A 22,485-nucleotide genomic window follows, 5' to 3' on the forward strand; every position below is an offset into this window, starting at 1 on the left:
ATCACTTTTCGTTGTTATATATTTTTTACAGGAACTTTCATATTTTACGCCAATTTGCGCCAATCACCTCACATGATAAAATCATAACTGTCGATAATAGGTAACGACTTTTTCGACCGTCGATATCAATGTACCAATAAATTTTAGATAGACGTTTCCCATAAATTCCACCGCGCGGTGCTTGTATCGCGTCAGAAATTTCCGCCCGCGGTTGGCGCGTATCACAGGGGGTTAATCAGTGGTATATGCATGCATCTTCGTAGTCGAGTAACGGTCTTTCGTTTACGTGCACGTTCTTTCTCGTTCCCTGTTGCCGTCGTTGTCGCCGTCGTCACCGGCACTGACGCATCTCACCCGTTATTGAACAACGTTATGGAATCCTGATAGCGCGCGCATCTTCGTTCAGCAAGCATTTGGAGATCAAGGTAAGTCTTTCGATCGAATACGCGCCCGGCGCCGGCTGAACTTGCGAAACGTGACTCAGTCCGGGAATCCGAAACAAAGCGCAAACGCGTGTTACGTAAAAGCGCGTGGACACTTCTTCGGTGACGTTAACCACGCGCGTCTTTTCGCCTGCAGCTAGTTAGCTGGCAGCGATAAAAACCGGGACGCTCTCACTGAGAAACGTGATTGACATAAACAGATCTTCAATCTTTTACGGTAAAAAAAGTTTGTGCAAAAATTTTTCATTTTTTTTTTAACTCTTCGGCAATTTTAGATTTCATAAGTATCATTCCATCTCTTTCTTTTAATTTTCTGCTGCGAATATAATAACGCGATGTATCTAACATTCAATGTTTTTATTATTGATTCAAGTATCGTATATATTGAATATTATGAAAAATTTAGCGGAAGTTGAGTAAAAGAGCGACAGAATATATTTTCGATAAAATTTAACAGCTCAGTTGTGTGACAAGTGTGAGAATTTACTATTTTCATAGCTCTGAAGTTTGTGCAAAGTAAATTTACTTGAAAATTAACTTATTTATGTATCTATTAGATTTTGTATTTACAGAATTAAATAAATTCAAATTTCTCTGAACGCAAACCACGAAGTACACGTTAAAAGCACAAACTTATCGCTTTTGATGGTTCACATTCTATAAATAGCTCTATCATTTCGTGATAAATAGCAGAAATTAGATTTTCAAAACTTGAAAAAAATTAAAACATTAAAGCGATGTGAATTGAATACAAAAATATCGAATTAGGTGAAACTTTAAGTGTTCTCGAGGACGTGCGCGAAAAAGGAGGACGTGTCCTTGAAAATCGTAGCGGCCGGTCGTCCTAAACGATTTGTGATCCATAATCAAGTAGTTTCGCCGCCGTTTTGATTATGCAACGCCCATTATGGCTCTTATCAGCACTTATTATATTCCCGTCTCTTGTGTTACCGTGTGATGCACGCACTTCTCGGTAATATCTCGGCGAGTTATTCGAGCCATTAGCGGTGTCGTAAATTACAAAGTAATGCCTGTATTGGCGAACGACATTTATACCCGTTTCCTCTGTGTGCGAAATAAGCTCGCGTGTATGTATCTGCGTGACGTATGTGCGCGGTATACGCAAGGTCCCGCGATTACTGTCTTTTTCATAGATTCCGCGATCAATTAGGCTTCGTCTTGACAGAAACGTTCGGGGTTTCGACACAGTGACCGACGATGTGTATACGTATGTATACACGTTTGACACGCAAGTGTGCGACGTTAATGACTCCGCGAGATTTCAGTTACAATAGTTGAGGTAAGATAAAGAAGAAAATATTTGTATTACAGGATGTGATTAAGCAAGTAATCAATGTTCAAAGTCTTTTGTTTAGAAACGTAAGCGGAAAAATAAAGAAATGAAAAGAAATACGCGGAAATCAAACTAGTGATCGTGTGTTAGTTCGATTGGAATAAATATTGAAATAATAATTCGAAACACGTGTTTCCATTTTTCACGATCTTTTTGTCTCTGGCGGGATTATTTTAAAAAAGTTTTTGTTTTCTATTATTTTTGTTCGATATAAATATATTTATAGCCATGATTGAATTATAAATAATCGGAGATACAAGCGAGATCTCTTAAGAGTGAGGATCTTGATAAGGGAAATCTCGAAGATCCAAATAGATAATAAAATTTGTCAATCTTCAGATAAACGGAAGATGGCATTGTGAAAAATGCTGGAATATATATGAGACGATATGCTGATTACGCCTCGCGCGACGTACACGCACAGAATACGTCGAGCTTTGAAAAAAAAATTACATAATTTGCAGTAAGCGTAATTCAAGCAAATTCAAGCAAATCTGTTGATAATTGCTTTTACGTTGCTGGCGCTGCTCGCGAAATTAAAACGCGCAAGTAAGTTTTGAGTCAATAAGTGACCTGAAGAGGCAGGCTTTGAAGAAAAGTAAATATTTTAGCGATCGAGGGTCTCCATAAATCAGACTTAATATCGTGAAGCCTGAGGTCTGACCTTCAGAAAAAAAAGCGATGACGGGAAGGAAATCAGAATTGCTATTTGCGCGGATCAATTATTGTGCACATATTTGCATACGAGGAGAACTATAGTCCGTATGTTGTTTTTCACATGAATATACATTTAGTTGATAGCGATTGCCTGATTTTCCTTATCGGGATCTAGGGATTGTTTGCGAAAAGAATATAGCGTTACACGTAACGTGTGATACAACGGGTTAAATAATAAAGTAACATGTATATTATTGATTAAATATTGAGATATCAACAAACTTCACTAAATATTTTTTCTAGATTAATTAAATTTGTAAAGAATAAAATATATTAAGAAACTTTATACGCGTGTGCGTTACTATTGAAGTCTAATTAACAATAAAGATTAAGCGGCTGTTTTAATAGCTGTAACGTTTTTAATCATTCTAACAACTTCGTTTAGAAATAAACATTCGAACACTCGCTTTTTTGAATTAATTTATAAAATTGATCAAGCTTTTCATTAAGCGGAAAGCGACGCTGAGAGAGGCGTGTCGAATAGATCAATAACGCTTTCGTGTTATCAACGCAGTGGAACAGACGCGTTAATTCAACACGACGTACGAATTGCAATTCTTATCGGCTGCCATCGTTACATCAACGATAAATTAATTTTAATTGACTATTACGTAACGAGCAATGTAACGGAATTAAATGTACGTTAGAATGCGACCGAGACAATCGCGAACAGATTGGCGGATCCACGCCAATTTATCAAATTTAGGAGACAATTTGTTCAACGCTAAATGCTCGTCATTATATTAAACATATGTTTTTTAAACAAATTATTTTATATAATAATAAAGTAAAACATAAATATAATATTATAATTATACATTAATATATATATTCTTGCAAAATTTAATTTAATATGATTAATTCCTAGCTTAAAAAGTGTTCGTAAACTGCGATAATAAATACCGCGTAATTCCAAAAATATATTATTGCATATTAAGAATAATGCAAAGTATTTTGAACAACCGATCACTTCGGTTAGTCGTACAATTACACGTCGGTGTAATCAGATACTCGAATGAGAAATTAACAGAGACAGCACAATCGAGTAAAACTCTTTCCGAGTTTTACGCGATTATTTGCTTAGGCGACGAAAATGTGCAATAAAAGTGCGACTATTTAGTAGCTTCACTTTCTTATCGCAGCTCGACTGTTTGGGCTAATTCCCGTGGATCGCTCGCGCATGGCATATATTACAGTCACGCTTAATTAATTGCCTCGATAATATTCTGATAACGCGTGTCCCGAGATCTCGGGGAAAGAGGTGAATACTCCGATTATGGATCGCACAGAGATAGCATGTGATAACGCCTCAGAAAGAGAATGACGCGAAAGTGGCAATTTAATTAATTCACTTTTAATTCGCTTGCCTCAGATAAATTCAACATAAATGAATTAAGGATTGCCAAATTGTAGAACTGTTTATTGCAGTACATTTTGTCAGATCGAAAACCATATAACAATTGGTCTTTTATGTTACGTTCTTTATATTACGTTATATTTTGCAATTTTGTGCATACTTTTATTCGTTATCTCTGTTATGCGGAGTTTTCCATATAATCACTGAATTTTTGCATTTAATCTATTTGTAACGGCTAAATTGCACTGATTCTGGATAATAATTAATATGCTAACGTTGAAAAGCTTGTAAGTATTAAAAATGAAAGTTGTATATAAATACGATCAAAATCGATCAAAGTCCAAAAAAACAGGCAAATATACTTTGTTATACAAAGCTTTATTCGAGATATCGATAAATAATTTATGCTTATTTGCGGAGATTATATATTTACACAATTTTTTCTAGCTTTTGACATTTAAAAATTTTTAATTATTTATGAATTATTAGAATATTAGTTCTGTATTAATTGTCGCTTTAATAACTTTTGGAGGAGTAAAATCGTTGCTTCAACGATTATTTCAACATCTGAGAACTTTAAACGAGAGATTCGATAAAGAAGCGGCGAGGGAGGGTGTTTATTTTCACAGGTGCCGCGTTGCGTAAACGCATCTGAAAAATTACAGTCTAAGGTAAGCGTTTTTACATTGTCATCGGTGAAATCCTGAATCATTGTTTTTAACAGTCGATAAAGACTCGTTTTTATCGTAGCTCTGTTATCGAAACTATCGTTGCACAATCCGTTTTCAAGTATTTATTTCACAATGCACAATGATGTTTAAATATATTCTAGATATATCACTCTTTAAACACGACTGTTCGATTTCATATTACGTTCAAGTTGTAAAATTGTTCTATAAAATCCATTTTGAGGAATGTATTTTATACAACAATGTGATATTTTTAAGAAATATTGTAAAATTTTAAAAAGGCCGACAAAAAATAGCGTAAAATATGAAATATCTTATTATTTTATTTGTTTATTTTTTGATATTGAGATTTTTAAGGATAAAATTGAAAGATAAAAGTTGAAATTCAATCAATATAATCAAATGTATATTTAATCGCGTTTCAGTATTTCGCATATTAATTATACAATTTTGATTACAAAATTCCGCATAGCCCGAGATGCTCGAGTTAAAAAGGGAGCAACTAGAATTAGAACTTGCGACAGAATCTGCAATTTCTCTTGCATCTTGATCTAATCTTATCTAAGCGCGTTATTCGCGGAAAGCGCTATGGAGTCGGAGATAATATCTCTCGCTAATTACTTAATATTAGGTAACAAAGTGTAATGGACCCGTTATCCAAGCCGCGGGAGCGGATTAAATTTGCTCCGCGATCCGTTAAATTTCCCTGCGGGCTTCGCCCATCTCGCGCGGATTAAATTCTCCGTGAATGTACATGTACACACGTTTCTCCGCGCGTATATTTACGAATAACAGATTTGTGTATACATTTGAATGAGATTGTAAATAAAACTACGGTTAATGTGTCGTCGTCGTCGTCGACGATGCGAATCTATTCAAATTCGCAAATGAGAGGCACTCGCTTTCGAGCGTCTTGGAGTTACGCGTTCAGGTTTATCTTTCTCGCTCGGAAATGTTGTGATCGGTGACAGCGCGTTCAATTCGTTACGAAATTCTCGATCGACAAAGTAATCAGAGATTCTCACAAGATTCATCGTTGTCGGAGTAATTTGAAATTGATTGCTTATTTATTATTTTCGATTGAGTAAATATAAATTAATTGAGTGAATATAATTAATGTAGAAGTTTATACATGAAGAATGACGTGTAACAAATAGTAATGTAAAATATCAATATATATGTAAAGCTCGCTAGAAAGTGAAACAAAGAAAATAAAAATTAATATAAAGCTTGTAAATAAAAAACTTGATCAATCGCAGTTGGCTTAAAATATTAATTATTCAACATTTGGGAATTTGTGTAGAAATATAAATGCCAACCATTTAATCGCGTTTAATAATTTTACTATTAGATTTGATTGAATATGTGCAAGAAAACAGATTATAATTTTTTTATCTATTGTTGAATAATTCGTCGATTTGTTACACAAAAATTTGTATATCTTAACAGTTGTGTTAAATTTACGGAGTTTGTTTTAACTGATTAGTTTGTTCAAATGGAAGAAGAAAAAAGCACTTGTCTACAGTCCTATACATGAAATTGTAATAAACTAGATTATCTTATCTGCTTATGCTAATTAAGCAAATTTCTGCGAATACATACAGTCAGTGTATTTAGTGAGGTTAAATATAACTTGCTAATCCGTCGACGCGCACTGTTATAATTTATAATTTTCCTAAAATTTGCAGCCGGAAATTATATTATTGTAAATTGTAATTAGAAACTTGATCTTGATTTTTGGAGAAAAGATTTACATTGCGGTGACTTGAATTGAAATAAAAACTAATCGTTTGTTTAATTCTTATGTTTAATACTTTGAAATGCGAGTTCTGAGGTAAAAATACATGAGTGAAAAAAATACATGTCTAAAAAATTTGCAGCGAAACACAATTTACATATTTTAAAATAAAATAAATAAAATTAGAGTTTGAATAGAATCTCATTTCCATAGAAAATAAAAATCTGAGACAAAATTACATTTTTTAAATGAATACCAAAGAGAGGTTCGAGAAAGAGGTTTGCATTGGAATTGTATTCGTAACGAAATTGTATTCGTAACGAAAAGAATATTTTTACATATATTATATATTGTTATCGAGTTAAGCGTTAGAATATTGTAAATAAAAATAATATGTGAAATGAAATGTAAAAGCATTGCGGAAGATGTTTCGAAAGATTGAAAGATCACTCGTGTGGCGAACATGAGGAAAACATGAAAAGAAATATTGAAATGAAGAGGGACGACGATAAAATTAGAAATTAGAAAGGGATGACGAATAAATTAGAAATGATAATCAAGGAAAATTATCGGAAGCTCAATGTATTTGTCGCCGCTTTCGCTTAATGAGGAGACGTTACGCGTTTACGTGCAATAATGCGAAACGCGCGCGCCGTGCATGAAAATCATCGAGAATCGATCATATCGTGACAATACGGTGTATCGCTGATAATAACACATACCTGACTTGCTGCGCATAATGGAGATAAGATACCATCAGGACTTTATCAAATTTTGACCCCCGTGTAACGAGAGAAGAGACGACAGTGACGGCGGCGGCGAATACACGCGACACACGTAACACATGCAATACGCGGCGTTTTTTTGTCTTCTTTTTTCACGAACAAATATCGTCGAACTATTTAATCGCGGTGTGTGTGAGTGCATGTACACGAAAGTTTATTATATTTACAGAAGAAGCTCGAGTGAGACGTCATCATGGACGGAAAAGTGTACACGGAGAGAGTGAAGAATCCCCGAGCGAGCGCCAACTTCCTCAGCGCCCTCACGTTCTCGTAAGTACGAAAAGCACGTCGAATATCAATCGTGCGGCACTCGTTTGATAGATTTTTCGATAGAAATAGAGAGAGAAGATAGCGAGAAATTAAGCGTGTAATGTTTGACAATCTCGAATAACATATGCAAAGTCAATATTAGATTGATAAATTTTTATTGAATATAGGTCTCTCATTAGAACGGAATAGGAATACAGATATTATAAACGAGAACTAATTGAGACAACGATTTTATCACTCGACGATTTTAAGGATTCAATTTCAGAATACAAATATATGATATCGTGTATATTTTAATTGCAGAGGCTTGAAATTTAAAAGTAAATTGCAGTAAGTTGAGTTAAAATCATTTAGGGTTTTAATGCCTATTTTTATTGTTATTAAAATGTCTTAAAAATATAAATAATTTTAATTAAAATACAAGATTAAATTACAATTTTACCTTTTATTTTCTTAATTTAAAAAAAATGAAGAAAATAATAATTGAAAAATCTATTTTGGAATACTTTATATTTAAAGAGCAAAAAAGGCAAGACTGTTTATTTTTAAAATTTATTAATTCAGATATGCTGTTTTGCTTTAGAATAAAACACTAATTTTTAATTTTATATTAAAACTTTTTAGTATTCCCGGAAGAACTATTTTTCTATCATTCGTAAAGTCCACTACTTTTATTATTCTTCTTCGAATTTCAATTCCTTAGCAAAAAGATAAAAGTGCAATTATTTTAATGTAAAAATTATTAGCATTTTAGTCCGATTTCACACTTTATGTGATATTAATTTTTTTGCCATCGGATTTCGCCAATCCTATTGAAATTTGAAGAAATTGATATTATCTTGCGCTTCGATTAGATATCTTGTACTCTCATACAGCATCTAAGTATTTTCAAGAATAATCGTCGCAAATAGGCGCGCAAATAGACAGATAAGAAGCTGGTTACACTTTATTTTTCCTGTTGTTCGCGCACATATGACCACATGTCTATTAGTAGACACGTTAAATCGGCTTCAAATGAGTGATAAATGAACTATTCAACGTCAATTATCTCGAAATCGAGCCCGCAGATAAGTCCGGTAAACATCGAGACTATCTTGGATTATCTACTGGATATTACACAGCGTTAAAATTTTTTTTTCTCTATCTTATTGACGCCGATATTTACCTAATCTTATATTGTCTTACATTGTCGATATTATTTTATTCTCACTATTTCAACAATCAAAACGCGGAAATCGAGAACTCGATTGAAGTGATTCTATTTGAGTTGTCTCTCTTATCGATGAAAAATGAAACAATTTAAACTTACAGTTTCCGATGTCGCATTTCACATAGCGATAGATAAATTTGTAACGAATTATTTATTCAGAAAAAGAGAGGTTTTTTTATCAAATGCGCCGTTGAGGACTACTTTTACAAAATCGAACACCTAGAAAGTTCTCAAATTACACGCTAATTAATTAAAGAATTTTTTTATTTATTAAAATAAAACATTTTTATATTATTGAATATAAATTTTTTAAGTTTTTTTACATCTTATTTTTATTATCTCTGTTTTTGCTTCTTTTTGACGATTTTTAATTTTATTATTATAATACGTTGAGTTTTGTAAAAACCGTCCTCAATTGTTAGTTTCAAACTGTTGTTCATGTTGTAAAGTTAATTCCATTTTTTCAAAATTTGAAAAAAAAAATAATAAGAATTCTGATTGCTTTCCGAAGAGTTCTAAAGTTTCTCATCAATTTTAGAAAAAGTTCTGTCGCCTAAAATTGTGAAAACTTTATTCAAAAAATCAAAGATCGACTTTATGCTTCCCTTTTGTGAAAAATTGCAATTTTTTAAAGTTCTAAAAGGAGTTTTGCTCAAGAAACTCGAGAAAATCGAAATGAAAATGAGGTTCCGTGGTTTCTAAGCCCCGAAATAATTGAGCTTTAGAGAAAAGAAAAGAAAGTAGCGCAACTAACGCAAAGCGGACAGATTGCGGACGGTTTTGTGCGAGTAAAACGTGTATGCTTTGCTTTCTTTCTTCGCAGTTGGATTCTACGCACTTTCTGGGTGGGTTACCGCAGAGAACTTGAAGTAACTGATTTGTACACACCGCTTAAAGAGCATACAAGTGGTATTCTTGGTGTTAAAATAGCGGAGGCCTGGGAGAAAGAATACGCGGCGTACAATCGTCGGCTGGAGCGACGCGGCGCCGGAGAAAAGAAGATCGACCAGCCGAGCCTGATGAGAGTCCTCGTCAAGTGCTACGGCGCCAAAGTCATGCTGTATGGAATGGTTCTGGCCGCCATGGAGATCCTGCTCAGGTATACGTGAATTCCCGCGGGTATCCTAATTAAAAATATCCTTCGCAGAAATCACTCTCCAGAATCGCGTCCGAATTTGCAGACGATGTTTTTTTTTTTTTTTTTTTACGAGACGGTAAAACCGACACGAAAGAGAATCGTGGCTTAATCTTGTGAGATTAAATTAATCTTGAAACTGCGACGGAGAATACGACTTTCTTAACAACAAGGTCTTTTGAAGTATGGAGTTTTTCGAGTTCTGAATTTCAGATTTCGAAATCTTAGCACCGTTAAGATTAACGTTCAAGCAGAAACCTGAATCGTTGAACAGATTTTATTTTCGGTTTACGTCGCTGCATCGATTTTTCGCCAAATCGTAGCGTCTTGAAAATCCGAACTCGCGCGCGCACTATTTATGAATGACGGAACTCGTTCGTGTGCGTTCGCGAATATGTGTAGCGTACGCGATTGTTGCTTATTAGAATCGCAATTATCTTCTCCGCTACACGTGCTTCGCGAGCGAAGATCAGATGCCGCGGAAGGCCAACTGATATCGTCGACTATTAATTCAGAATTTATTTTTGCGCATTGTGTAATCGATTTCTTTAAATTAACGGCAAAGTTCTCTCTCGGGATGCACAGATTGAGTCAGCCGATATTCCTGGGTCAGTTGCTGCGCTATTACAACACGACGGATGTCGACCAGCTGCACGCGTACCTGTACGCCCTCGGCATCATCCTGTGCTCCGCCGTAAACGTGTTCATCATCCACCCGTACATGATGGCGATCTTACATATGGGGATGAAGATTCGCGTCGCCTGTTGCTCGCTCATCTACCGGAAAGCGCTGAAGCTGACGAGGACCGCGCTGGGCGAGACGACGATCGGCCAGGCGGTCAATCTGCTGTCCAACGACGTCAACAGATTCGACATCGGCATTATATTCCTCCATTACTTGTGGATCGGACCGCTCGAGACCATCATCATCACGTACTTTATGTACTACTGGCTCGACATCGGATTGTCCGCCATTATCGGAGTCGCCTCGCTGCTGATGTTCATCCCGCTGCAAGGTGAGAGACACTTGCCACCTTTGATGATGATTTTAGCATTGTGCAGAAGTGTCATGATCGAGCGACCGAGTGCAAAGATAACTTAATTCCGGGCTTAGATTGCGCTGTTAAAAGAGTTATCTTTGTGATACATATTATTCATTATCGTGATTTTATGAGGGAAGCTTAATTTCCATAAGAAAGTTTGTTTTCCTAATTTTTTAAATTTTAATTTTACATTTGAAGCTTTTAAACGCCGATTTTAGAAATTGCGGTTCCTCGAATTCTTAAATTTCTAAATTCTGAATTCCAGATTTTAATAAATATTGATATTTTTATTTATTTCTTCTTCTATTTTCAACATATATTTTTACTAATCGAACACTAAGAATAAAGACACAATGTTTTTTACGTTTTCTTTATTCAACACATCTTGCTTGATAAATACTTGATCGTTGTTGTTTCTAATTTATTATTTTGCATCTCGATCTCGGAATTCCTCAGGCTGGCTCGGCAAAAAATCGTCGGAACTGAGATTAAGGACCGCTATTAGGACCGACGAGAGAGTACGATTGACGAACGAGATCATCAGTGGAATTCAAGCTATTAAGATGTATACCTGGGAGAAACCGTTCAGCGCGCTCATAGAAAAGGCGAGAAAGTGAGTATCATCGCTTACATTGATTACACTTATTTTAATTGCGCGTTCAACGATCTTTTCGTTGAGAAAAAAAATTCGAAAATCTGCAAAACACATTGTCTTTGTAGATAAAAATAAATAATATCTCAACAGCGGTATCTTAATTAAAATTGCATCAATTTACTAAAAAATTATTTTATATTATTATAAATTCATGAATTTTTTCACGGAACATTTTGGATATCTGATTATTTTTATCGCACGTGTCGAAATTTATTTTCATCGATCATCTATCAAATTTTATCATCCTAAAGTTTTGAGGCGCTTGCTTTGTTTGTACTTGAAGAGTGTTGATACGATCGAACGAGATGATAACACTTTCTGATTACTTTTATTTTTTGTGCTCATATTTCCATAATTTCAAGTATCGATACATGCAGCCTTTTAATGCCACGATAGTATAGTTGTTTTTTTTCAGATATCTTGTGGGTTTAAGTGTATTAATTTAAATACGTTAAATGTGTCTGTTTTTTGTAGCAACTTTATTAATTATGAAACTTATTATTTTAAATATATTTTAATATATATCTAATGCATTTGGATATAATATATTAATATACTAAAAGAGAGTATGTCGAATAGCGGTCGAATAGCATTTTCTTTGGCTAACAAATAATTCGTGATTATTTGTCGTTCATTGCACATGTTGTTTAGCCCGCTATTTTCATGTTTCATTGAATCTGAAAAAAAAAACAGCCGTATTTTTTCGAGTCGAAAAAGGTTGAATCCTGAAACAGGATTGGGGAAAAGAGACAGAGGGAACTACGAAGCTTAATTTGCTCGCAGGAAGGAAATCAACGTCATCCGAGGAACTTCGTACATCAGAGGTGTCACCATGTCGTTCATCATCTTCTCGACGCGAATGTCGCTGTTCATCACGGTGCTTGCGTACGTGCTGTCCGGCTTCAAGATAACGGCGGAGAAGGTGTTCATGATAACCGCTTATTACAACATCCTGCGCACGACCATGACTGTTTTCTTCCCGCAAGGTGTGTACACGTCATGTTTACTAATTGCGTGGCACGCGCAATTAACAAATGGACATTGTTATTACTGTCGGCGACGTCGACGAGTGGCACGGTGCTATAAAACTTTCCCGTATTTCTTTCTTCATTTCCTTTTTCCTTCTTATCTTCCTTACTTTTATTTTTTTTAATCCGTTTCTCTTTTTTTATTCGTACCTTTCCTCCTTTTCATTATTTTCCCCCTTTTTCTATTTTTATCTTTCTTCTCGCTTTTTTAATTTATATATCCTTTCTTTGCTTCTTTTTTTTAATATACTTTTATCATTTTAAACACCGTGAATTCATTTGCCGCGCAATTATTGCGCACAATTAAACTCGTTAAAAATCTTTGCTAAATTATTTCAGATTTATTCCGTTTCGTTTATTTGTATTTCGTAATTCGCAGGAATAACACAAGTGGCGGAAGCCATGGTGTCCATAAGAAGATTGCAAAAGTTCATGATGTACGACGAGGTTGAGCCTACCGAAACCGAGAAGACAACGAACAATATTATGGAGAATAACGCGCAGGAGAACAAGGAGAACTTCAAGCATAACGCAAATGAAAACGGGAAGGAGAACGCGAAGGAGAACGCGAAGAAGAATGTAAAGGAGAAGAATTTAACTGACGAAAAGAAGTCTAACCAAGTGAACATGGAACAACCAGATAATATCGAGCACCGCATCTCCATCGAGAACGGCAGCACAAAGTGGCTGGAGGACGAGAAAGAGGAAACCCTGCACAATATCAACATAAAAGTGCGTCCTGGCGAATTGATCGCCATAGTCGGGCAGGTCGGTGCGGGCAAGAGCAGCCTGCTAAATGTTTTCCTGAAAGAACTGCGTCTGCAGGAAGGTTCAATCCAGGTATGTTCGCAATCCTTGGCAATTAATGTCAAATTAAATAAATTTCAATAGATGAATAAATTGTTTTATCTGAAAATAAATATAATTTGTCTTTCTTTGACATATTGAAATTTTTATGCAATTGCTTAATGAAATTAAATTTTTATTATTATAGAAAATAATTTCTAATGATAATTATAATGGAATTCTTTTTTTTATTGTATACTTATTTTTAAAAGTAAAAGAATATTAAATTGTATTAATTAATTAACGTTTATTTCTGCAGATTTTAGAGTCTTTGCTTTTGGAAGAAAATTTTCATTTATAAATCACTTGCGTTTTTATTTTATCCTTAAATTATTACTCTTTCGCAGATTAATGGCAAGATTGCCTACGCCAGTCAAGAGCCGTGGCTGTTCGCCGGATCAGTGAGACAGAACATTTTGTTTGGCCGCAAGATGGATCAGAACCGATATGATCGCGTGATCAAGGTGTGTCAGTTGAAGAGGGACTTTAGGCTACTACCTTACGGCGATAAGACGATCGTAGGCGAAAGAGGGATCAGTCTCTCCGGTGGTCAGCGTGCAAGGTTAGTTTCCTGAAATCCTTTTTACTGAGAGAACGAAATATACAACCAATTATAGTATAAAATTTTCGTGACTGTAGAATTGAATAAAATGTGCAGAGTTCAACATTCTAAATTCTTTCTTTAAAATATAAGATTTCAATGTATTGCGCTAAAGAAAAAATTCTAAAATTCTAGACCTATTAAATGGTGTGATATAAGATTCTAAGACATAAAAATGAATGAAATGTACATTTGAATGTATCACATCATTTGACAGGCCTAGAACTTTACTGCAATGCATTAAAATCTTATATTTTGAACAAAGAAGTAGTATAGAATTCTAAAGTATAAGATTTTAATCGCAGTAAGGTTCTAAACTTGCTAAATAATATAAGATTCTAAGGTCAGAACACTTAACAAAATGTACATTTACATTAACTTTTTTAAGAGAGGAATCTCTGTTAAAGTAAAACTGAATGCCAGTATTGTGCGAAATCAAAGCCGCATGCGAATTGCGTTCAACCTTCTTAGAATCTTTCGCATTACGTAATCTCAAAGATGTGTTGGCTCCGCATACATTGATAAAACGTTGATGTTTGCCAGAATAAACTTGGCTAGAGCCGTTTATGCCGAGGCCGATATATATCTCCTGGATGATCCTTTGAGCGCTGTTGATGCTCATGTGGGCAAGCACATGTTTGAAGAATGTATCGACAAGTATCTACGCGGAAAGACCCGAATTCTCGTGACTCATCAGTTGCAATATTTGCACAACGTCGGCAGAATTATCGTCCTGAAGGATGGAGCCATCCAGGCTGAAGGGTATTACAATTTTCTCCTTTTGTCTATTTCATTTATCTTGTTCCAATTTTTTTTTTTTTTGTTGCTCAATTGCTTTCAAATATCATAAATAAAATTTTGAAATCAGACTTTGAATGTCTTTAATTTCTGTAAAGCCTTTGTATTCTTGCTTCTTTAATTTTTAATATCTTTATTATGCACTTGAAGTTTTTCGTCCTTCCTACATTTTTATTTTTAAGTTTCTTAACTTTACGATTATAGTTTTATCATTTTATGTGACAATTGCTTTCTTTTTACTAGCACTTATGACGAGTTGGGCTCCATGGGAGTGGACTTTGGTCGGCTGTTGGAGAACCAAACGCAAACGGAAGAAAAGACCTCTCGACCCTCCTCGGCCCCCGCCAGCCGGAGCAACTCGTGTACAGCTAGCATTACGTCATTGAGTTCCTTTATGACGAACGATACTTCGAAACAGGATGAACCTGATGAGGTAATTCTAAAGCGATTGTTAACGCATATGTTTTGTTTTTTAATTTAGAATTTCTCTTATCGTATATTTTGTAAATCCTAACAAAATTAATTTAGATATTTTGCATTTCTCAAGTTGTATTATTGAATCGAAATAAGTATTCGATAATTATTTAATTTCACGTTTGCGATATCGTGAAAGAGAGGGCTTCTTATTCGGCGGACTTTTCAATTTTATTGTACGCTGAAATAATTTTCAGCTTTAATGACATAAATTACGATAATGTCTAATTTTAGATGGCTGAGATGCGATCGACGGGCAACGTTTCCGGACAAGTATACGGCGGCTACTTCCGCGCCGGCGGCAACTCGTGCATAATATCCCTTGTCGCCATGCTCTGCGTACTGACGCAGCTGGCAGCCAGCGGCGGCGATTTCTTCATCGCCCGGTGGGTCGACATAGAAGAGAATTACGTAAGTTGCTAAAATCTCAACCTTTCGTTCTCACCAATTCGTTGCACTATTAATTCTTATAAATTTATCTTGCAGATGAACGAAACTGATAACGGCGTCGCGGAGGACGCGAACAGTCCGCTCACTCGCATGCAGTGCATCTACATCTACACCGGCGTCACTGTGCTGACAATCGTCGTGACTCTGATCCGCTCGTGGGCCTTCTTTTGTACGTGCATGCGTGCCTCCATACGTCTGCACGACAACATGTTCCGCAGCATCAGCCGCGCGACCATGCGCTTCTTCAACACCAACACATCGGGTCGCGTGCTCAATCGCTTCTCCAAAGACATGGGCGCTGTGGACGAGGTGCTGCCCACCGCGCTCATTGACTGTCTGCAGATCGGTCTGTCGCTGCTCGGCATCATCATCGTGGTCGCGATCGCGAACGTCTGGCTGCTGATCCCCACTGTGATAATCGGCATTATCTTCTACTACCTCAGAGTTATCTATCTCGCCACCAGTCGCAGCGTCAAGCGACTCGAGGGCATCAGTGAGTATTCGTTAAACCTTTTCATTAGATTTTCGATAGGAAGATAAAATAGATATTTCACGAAATTAATCGCGTTAAATTGATGGATTTAAAATTAAGATCGTAAATTCTTCATTTTTCTCAGCTCGCTCGCCGGTCTTTGCTCATCTGAGCGCGACTCTCCAAGGACTGCCGACGATCCGCGCGTTCGACGCGGGCAACATTCTCACGAAGGAGTTCGATCGTCACCAGGACCTCCACTCGTCCGCGTGGTACATCTTCATCGCGTCGTCGCGCGCTTTCGGCCTCTGGCTCGACGTCTTCTGCGTGGTGTACATCGTGTTGGTCACACTGAGCTTCCTTATAATGGACAATTACGGCCGCGGCTCGATGGACGGCGGTTACGTCGGCCTGGCGATCACCCAGAGCATCGGTCTCACCGGCATGTTCCAGTGGGGCATGCGTCAGAGCGCCGAACTCGAGAACCAGATGACCTCGGTGGAGCGCATCCTCGAGTATAGGTGCTTATCTTATTTTCGCCGTGGATCTCTCTGCATCTTTTGTTATCCGATATTTTTCGACGTGAACAAAAGGCAAATTCGCTTGATTTCTCACATTTCATATTAGAATCCAATATGGCCACAAAGAATCTTCAATTATGATTTTATATCTTTCACCGTCTAAGATTTCTCTACGTTTTTCCTCATAATGTATCTAGATAAATTTATATTTTTATATCGATAAAACTTTGACAAGAAATTTAGAATATGGAAGTCTACCAACTGCATTCCGATCTCTTCAATTATTATCAACATTCACTTTCCAGCAAAGTGGATAGCGAGCCTCCGCTCGACAGCACGCCGGAGAAGAAGCCCAAGGCCGAGTGGCCAGCGGAGGGCAAAGTCGAGTTCAAAGGCGTGTATTTGCGCTACGCGCCGCTGGAGCCGCCGGTGCTGAAGAATCTCAACTTCATCATCTATCCACGCGAGAAGATCGGCATCGTCGGCCGCACTGGCGCCGGCAAATCGTCCCTGATCCAGGCGCTCTTCCGCCTAGCGGATGTAGAGGGCTCGATCGAGATCGATGACGTCAACACCAGCGAGATCGGTCTGCACGATCTGCGCTCCAAGATCAGCATCATCCCGCAGGAGCCGTTCCTGTTCTCCGGCACTCTCCGACGGAATCTCGATCCCTTCGACTTGCACGCGGATCATCCGCTGTGGCAGGCGCTCGAGGAGGTCGAACTGAAGGAAATGGGCTTGGAGGCGCACATCAACGAAGGCGGCTCCAATCTCAGCGTCGGCCAGCGGCAGCTGGTCTGCCTGGCGCGCGCCATCGTTCGCAACAATCCGATCCTCGTCCTAGACGAGGCGACCGCGAACGTGGACCCGCGCACGGACGAGCTGATTCAGACGACGATCCGGCGGAAGTTCGAGAAGTGCACGGTGCTGACGATCGCTCACCGACTCAACACCGTCATGGACAGCGACCGCATCCTGGTGATGGACGCCGGCAGCGCGGTGGTGAGTTTTTTTTTTTACTCTTTTCTTTATGTAGAGTAGTTTGTTGCATGAAAAAGGTGGGATCGTGAAATCCTCGCTCGTTTGATCGCAAAGAATTGCATAATTGCGTTGCACATATTTTTGAATATTTTACTTTTTTATTAGTTTTAAATATTTTCTAATTATATATGGCTTTAATTATTCTTGCTTTGATGGTTGCTTTCTATGTGAAGTGACCTAATATAAATATCCCAGTGGCTGTGCATTTGAAAAAGTTAATTATTGAAGTTATCGTTTTTTAAATGAAAATATTTATTTTTCATCTCTTCGAATGTATAATAAAAATTAAAGTTTACTTGATAAAAAGAAAATCAAAATTGGTTAATTGTATTAATATTATGTTATATTAAATATTATATAACGATTATTTTATTAAAGTTTTTTATGCTTCTGGGTTTCATATTTATAAATATTAAGTAGTAATTGTTAATATACGATCGAAGACTGAAATCTGGGATGTTTATCCTAAAATCATATCTGGGATATTTGTCTTAACTGTATTGAATGCCTACTTTTGTATGTTTTGTACAAATTCGTCACCGAATCATATTTCTCCGATATCTTGTTGACATAAATCTTCTGTTCAGAATAAGTCTAATGAATTGAGCGTTTGCTTATTCATACGATCATGCAACATGCTATAATTGTGTTTACTGCGTATGAATGTTTGGCCTGCACAATGAATTCGCTTGAATATTTCACAATTGCATTTGATTAATTTATCAGTTCATTATTCAGATGTGTTATATATTTCTAATTTGATTATTGTTTATTCTCAAACATAAAAATATGTGTGCCATTCTTGACTATTGCAGCTCTCCTGAATCATTTTAATCAAACCTCATTTGTAATTTATCGTCATGTTCAATTGCGTCGCCGAATCTCTTCTATTTTTGATCATTTCCAAATATAAAAGTGACTGGCAGCCAGTCGCAAGTTTTTTCGTCCCACAATACAGACCGTCAGCAAGAGTGATCGTATTTCCATCACATACACACCCGATATATACGTCCCGTAAATATTTTATCGAGTCCCGCGCGCTATGCGTCGAGCTATTTCACCGCGAAAGATATAGCCCTTGCAGCGCGAGTGGATCATAAATCGTTTCGAGCGGGCCTCCTCCTTCAAAAGCGGACTTTTTTTTTTTATTGCCAGGAATTCGATCATCCGCATGTGCTGCTGCAGAAGGAGTCGGGCTACCTCAAGAACATGGTGCACGAGACGGGGAAGGCGATGGCGGAGGCCCTGGCCGGCGTCGCCCGCGACAACTATCGAAATCGCACGTCCACGGCGCTCTGATCGAGCGTTCCTCGACAATATTTTTTTTTCTAGGTGCAAATAGGTTCCGCGATATCGTGACCCGTCGAAGGTCCAGTCGGCTCTCGCGAGAGCCGACTCTAGTGACTTGCAAAATTGCGTGAAGGATGAAGAGACGAGCCCCCCCCCCCCCCCTCCGAGAATCCTGGATTCTCGGGATTTATCTCTAGTTGTCGCGGGATCGACAAAATCCCGCGCGTTGACGCGCGAGCGAGGAGCGGAAATGGTATTTTAATGCGACTAGGATGTGAAATGCGAGAGTGATAAGGATCTAGAATCCTAGAGAATTTGGAGAACGTCCCGATCGACGGGAGATAGAAAAGTGGGAAATAAGTGTACGAAACGATTCGGGACGCCTCGAGTCTTTAGAATCGGGGAGAGATTCGGGATTTAGGATAGCAAGATTCGGACACCGGATAAAGTTTCCGCGCGAATGAAGATTTAGAGGCCGGGAATGTGCGGAGAAAGAGATCCACAGGATTCGAGAGAAGCATTCCAGGGGAAAAGTAGAAAATAAGTAAATAAGCGTAAGAGGGGCTAAAAAAGATCGTGCAATCTGGGATTCAGGATTTAAGGGTTCGAAGTTCTGCGCGGCTGAACGTTTAGATGGAGAATTTAAGGACCGCGAGGACCTCCGGAAATGCAAGCGGGATCCGAGCGCGGAACTGGCGAAACTTTTGGCGCGGGATTAATAAATTGATGATCGTTTTTATACTGCGAGCCGCTTCACAATCTCGTCCAGCTAATCTCTTTTTTTTTTTTCTCTCTAAACCAATTACGAATTCTCCGCCACTTCGATGTAACACGCCGTTATTGCCAATGCAGCGCCGGTTCCGATCAAGTGCCGAACGATATTCGAAGGAAAGCTCGCGTCCATCCCGCGCGCATCTGCAGTTACAGTATTATTACGTCACTTTTGTATCAACCTGACCTAGATTCCGCTAGAAAGGATGAAGCTTAACCCGTTGGGCCACCGATATCTGTTATCGATCGCCTCGGAGAGAATTGCGTCAGAGAAGAGTTTCTTATTTATCTGTATTTTTAGATGGTCCAAGATTTATCGGACATACGAGTGAAAAATTTGAGACGCAAAAATAAAAGGAACAAATAAAAGGAATGGAAACGTAGACAAAAAATTTGAAATGTGAAAACAAGAGATGCTTTAAAATTTTTCCAGATTCTGAATTCAAAATCCGAGATCTTCAAAAATCTGAAAACCGGATAATTTTAAATATTCATAAATTTTGAAATTTATGTTTCGAAACTTGAATCAAAAATTCCGAAACCTTGATGATTCGGTTAATTTAATTTCAATTAAGGATTTGCTTAATTCTCGCAAAATTGCTCTCAAGGATGTAATCTTCAGGCATTTAATTAACCTTTAATTTATCCTTAAGACTTAAATGAAGGAATCGTCTTCGAGCTTAACTGGTTCTGAAGAAATTATTTTCAAAGAATTATCCTGAAGGATGTAATTGATCATCAAGAGGAATTATCGTTAAATACTTGATTAATCCTTATCCTGAAAAGCCCAATTGGCTCTCAAGAAATCCCTTTAAATACTTTGATCGGTTCTCAGGGAATTTTCCTCAAGCACTTAATTGACCCTCAAGGAAGTTTCCTCAAGCATTTCATTAAAGGATTCCTAATCACCACAGGATCGGTGAACCAACGGTTCGTACTTAATATTAGATAACATAAGGAAGAGCTAGTTTTATACTTGTTATACTCTGATGAATGGATGTACACGGACCTCCGGAAGAAACCAGCAACGGTAGCAAGTAATCTGTTCATTCATTTGCCACTGGTGTTCCCCTCATTTTTCCGGATTGGTCCGCGTACATCCGCGATTTTGCAAGAATTTTACAATGTTCCTCTTGTTGTTACACTGGTGCTATGAATGTAAGGAAGACCAAACAGAAGAGGTGCCTCTGCGTAAATTTAAGCGCGAATACTGCTACGTCCATACGTCACTTTTTACTACTATTGTTGTAATTTTATTATTCATTGTGTTATTAAAATCGCGAAAGCGCGTTAAATTCGATGTTCATGCGACTGATGCAGGATCCGATCGAAGTACTTAAGAATCGAAGTACTTAATTGCCTTTTAGCGATGATCATATTTTATACTTGCGAACTTTCCGCCGAGCCTAGAAAGCGGTTAATACGCCGGGTATCTCCGATTGACTGCGAAAGTAGCTTCGCAGCAGGCAAAGGAACTGTTTGAAAATTAAGAATTTATTTAGAGAGAATATTTATATTGGATTTTTTCGTATTAATGAAAAATGTAATTATTACATGTTTGTTTCCTAATTTGCTACTTCGTGATTTTTTAAATCACTCTTTAGATCCTTAATTTCTTCAATTTTTCAATATTCAATTTATATTTAAATATATAAATATTTACATATGTTTAAATCCGAATTTTTTATAATTTGGAACTTATATTTATATATTTTTAAATTTTGTATGCATATTTTTAGATTCTTTTATTTAAGAATCGTTAATTTTTTGTATTTTAAATATGAATATTTTGAGATATATCTTCCAGAGATATATTGCCTTAATTATTACACATGCGATTATATTAGGAGTCTACATACCAAACGAAGACAGTCGTAGTCAATCCGAGATGTCCTGCGTAAATCGACACCGTGCGAATCCGCGGTCCATTTTTACGATCCTTTTTCTCCTCTCTCTGATATCTTCAAACACCAGCGACTTCAACTAGCCATTTCGATCGCAGCTTAATTTTGATAATAGTAAAGTTATCGTAATAAATAGTTTCATGTCGTATTCGAATGATTATATTTTAATGAAATATAATGTAATACATTATACATATATATAGGTTGTACTATGTTGTAAAAATAATTATTACATTAAAACAATGCAGTTGACACAGTTTGCTGTGAAAATCCCACAATGTGCGTCCACACGTTGTGCTACTTTCATCCTCATAATCTTTTCTATTTATAAACATATTCGATAGGGCTGCATAGTTTTTATGATGATTAATAGAAATGGTAAAGGTGGTCTCGAATGCTGGTTCGTCCCAACGTGGAAATATTTGTTGGGCTCTTATTACCTCAACACCTGTTTCTGTTAATCTGCGTTTCATCTTAAAATATAATTTTATATAAAACTCCAATCGTTCGAGTGGCTGGTGTTTGAAGGTAGCGGGAAAAGAGCCAAAGAGGATGGAAAGTCGCGAGCTCCTCGCGACAGATTTCAAGGATGCGTCCTGCATATTACACGCCCCGTACTTGCAGTCGTCGTTATCAATATTTATTATGTATATAGATAGGATTGTATTGTACTTTTTAGGTGGAGAAATGAGTTACAATACCATACGTACACAAGTGCCTGCTATGTAACGTAATCGTTGTAAACGAAATATATATAAATACAAATGATTATTTATGTAACTGCTCCGCCTTTATCTTTTTCCCTCCTCCTTTTTTTTGTATTTTTAATAACACTATTGCCTTAACGATCGCCTACGCAGTAGCTTAACATCGAACATGTTACACATCGCCGA

At 37.1% G+C, this 22,485-nt stretch overlaps 1 protein-coding gene across 4 annotated transcripts; it reads left to right on the top strand.

The window, feature by feature from the left end:
* The first annotated feature begins 172 nt into the window (after window positions 1-172).
* On the top strand, window positions 173-22,372 carry LOC105676764 (probable multidrug resistance-associated protein lethal(2)03659). 4 transcript variants are annotated; one of them, XM_012374904.2, is made up of 15 exons: window positions 173-425; window positions 7,253-7,353; window positions 9,387-9,662; window positions 10,284-10,714; window positions 11,198-11,354; window positions 12,180-12,382; window positions 12,804-13,264; window positions 13,618-13,832; window positions 14,415-14,633; window positions 14,913-15,102; window positions 15,378-15,554; window positions 15,630-16,086; window positions 16,211-16,586; window positions 16,892-17,588; window positions 18,783-22,372. In XM_012374904.2, exons 2-15 carry the CDS (start codon window positions 7,277-7,279, stop codon window positions 18,924-18,926), a joined length of 4,080 nt encoding a protein of 1,359 aa, XP_012230327.2. In that variant the 5' UTR covers window positions 173-425; window positions 7,253-7,276; the 3' UTR covers window positions 18,927-22,372. The 4 variants fall into 4 exon arrangements, with proteins under 4 accessions (XP_012230327.2, XP_012230330.2, XP_012230329.2 ...); XM_012374907.2 differs by lacking the exon at window positions 173-425 and adding an exon at window positions 501-660; XM_012374906.2 differs by lacking the exon at window positions 173-425 and adding an exon at window positions 5,463-5,604.
* Window positions 22,373-22,485: the final 113 nt, after the last annotated feature.

This window comes from Linepithema humile, chromosome 8 (genome assembly GCF_040581485.1).
Source record: "Linepithema humile isolate Giens D197 chromosome 8, Lhum_UNIL_v1.0, whole genome shotgun sequence".
In the NCBI taxonomy this organism is placed as follows: Eukaryota; Metazoa; Arthropoda; class Insecta; order Hymenoptera; family Formicidae; genus Linepithema; species Linepithema humile.

Bases quoted from the DNA above. Each gene is read 5' to 3' on its own strand.
- LOC105676764 (XM_012374904.2), top strand. From the start codon at position 7,277: ATGGACGGAAAAGTGTACACGGAGAGAGTGAAGAATCCCCGAGCGAGC. The intron at 9,663-10,283 runs GTATACGTGAAT...CGGGATGCACAG, and splicing joins GCCATGGAGATCCTGCTCAG to ATTGAGTCAGCCGATATTCC. The intron at 14,634-14,912 runs GTATTACAATTT...TCTTTTTACTAG, and splicing joins GGAGCCATCCAGGCTGAAGG to CACTTATGACGAGTTGGGCT.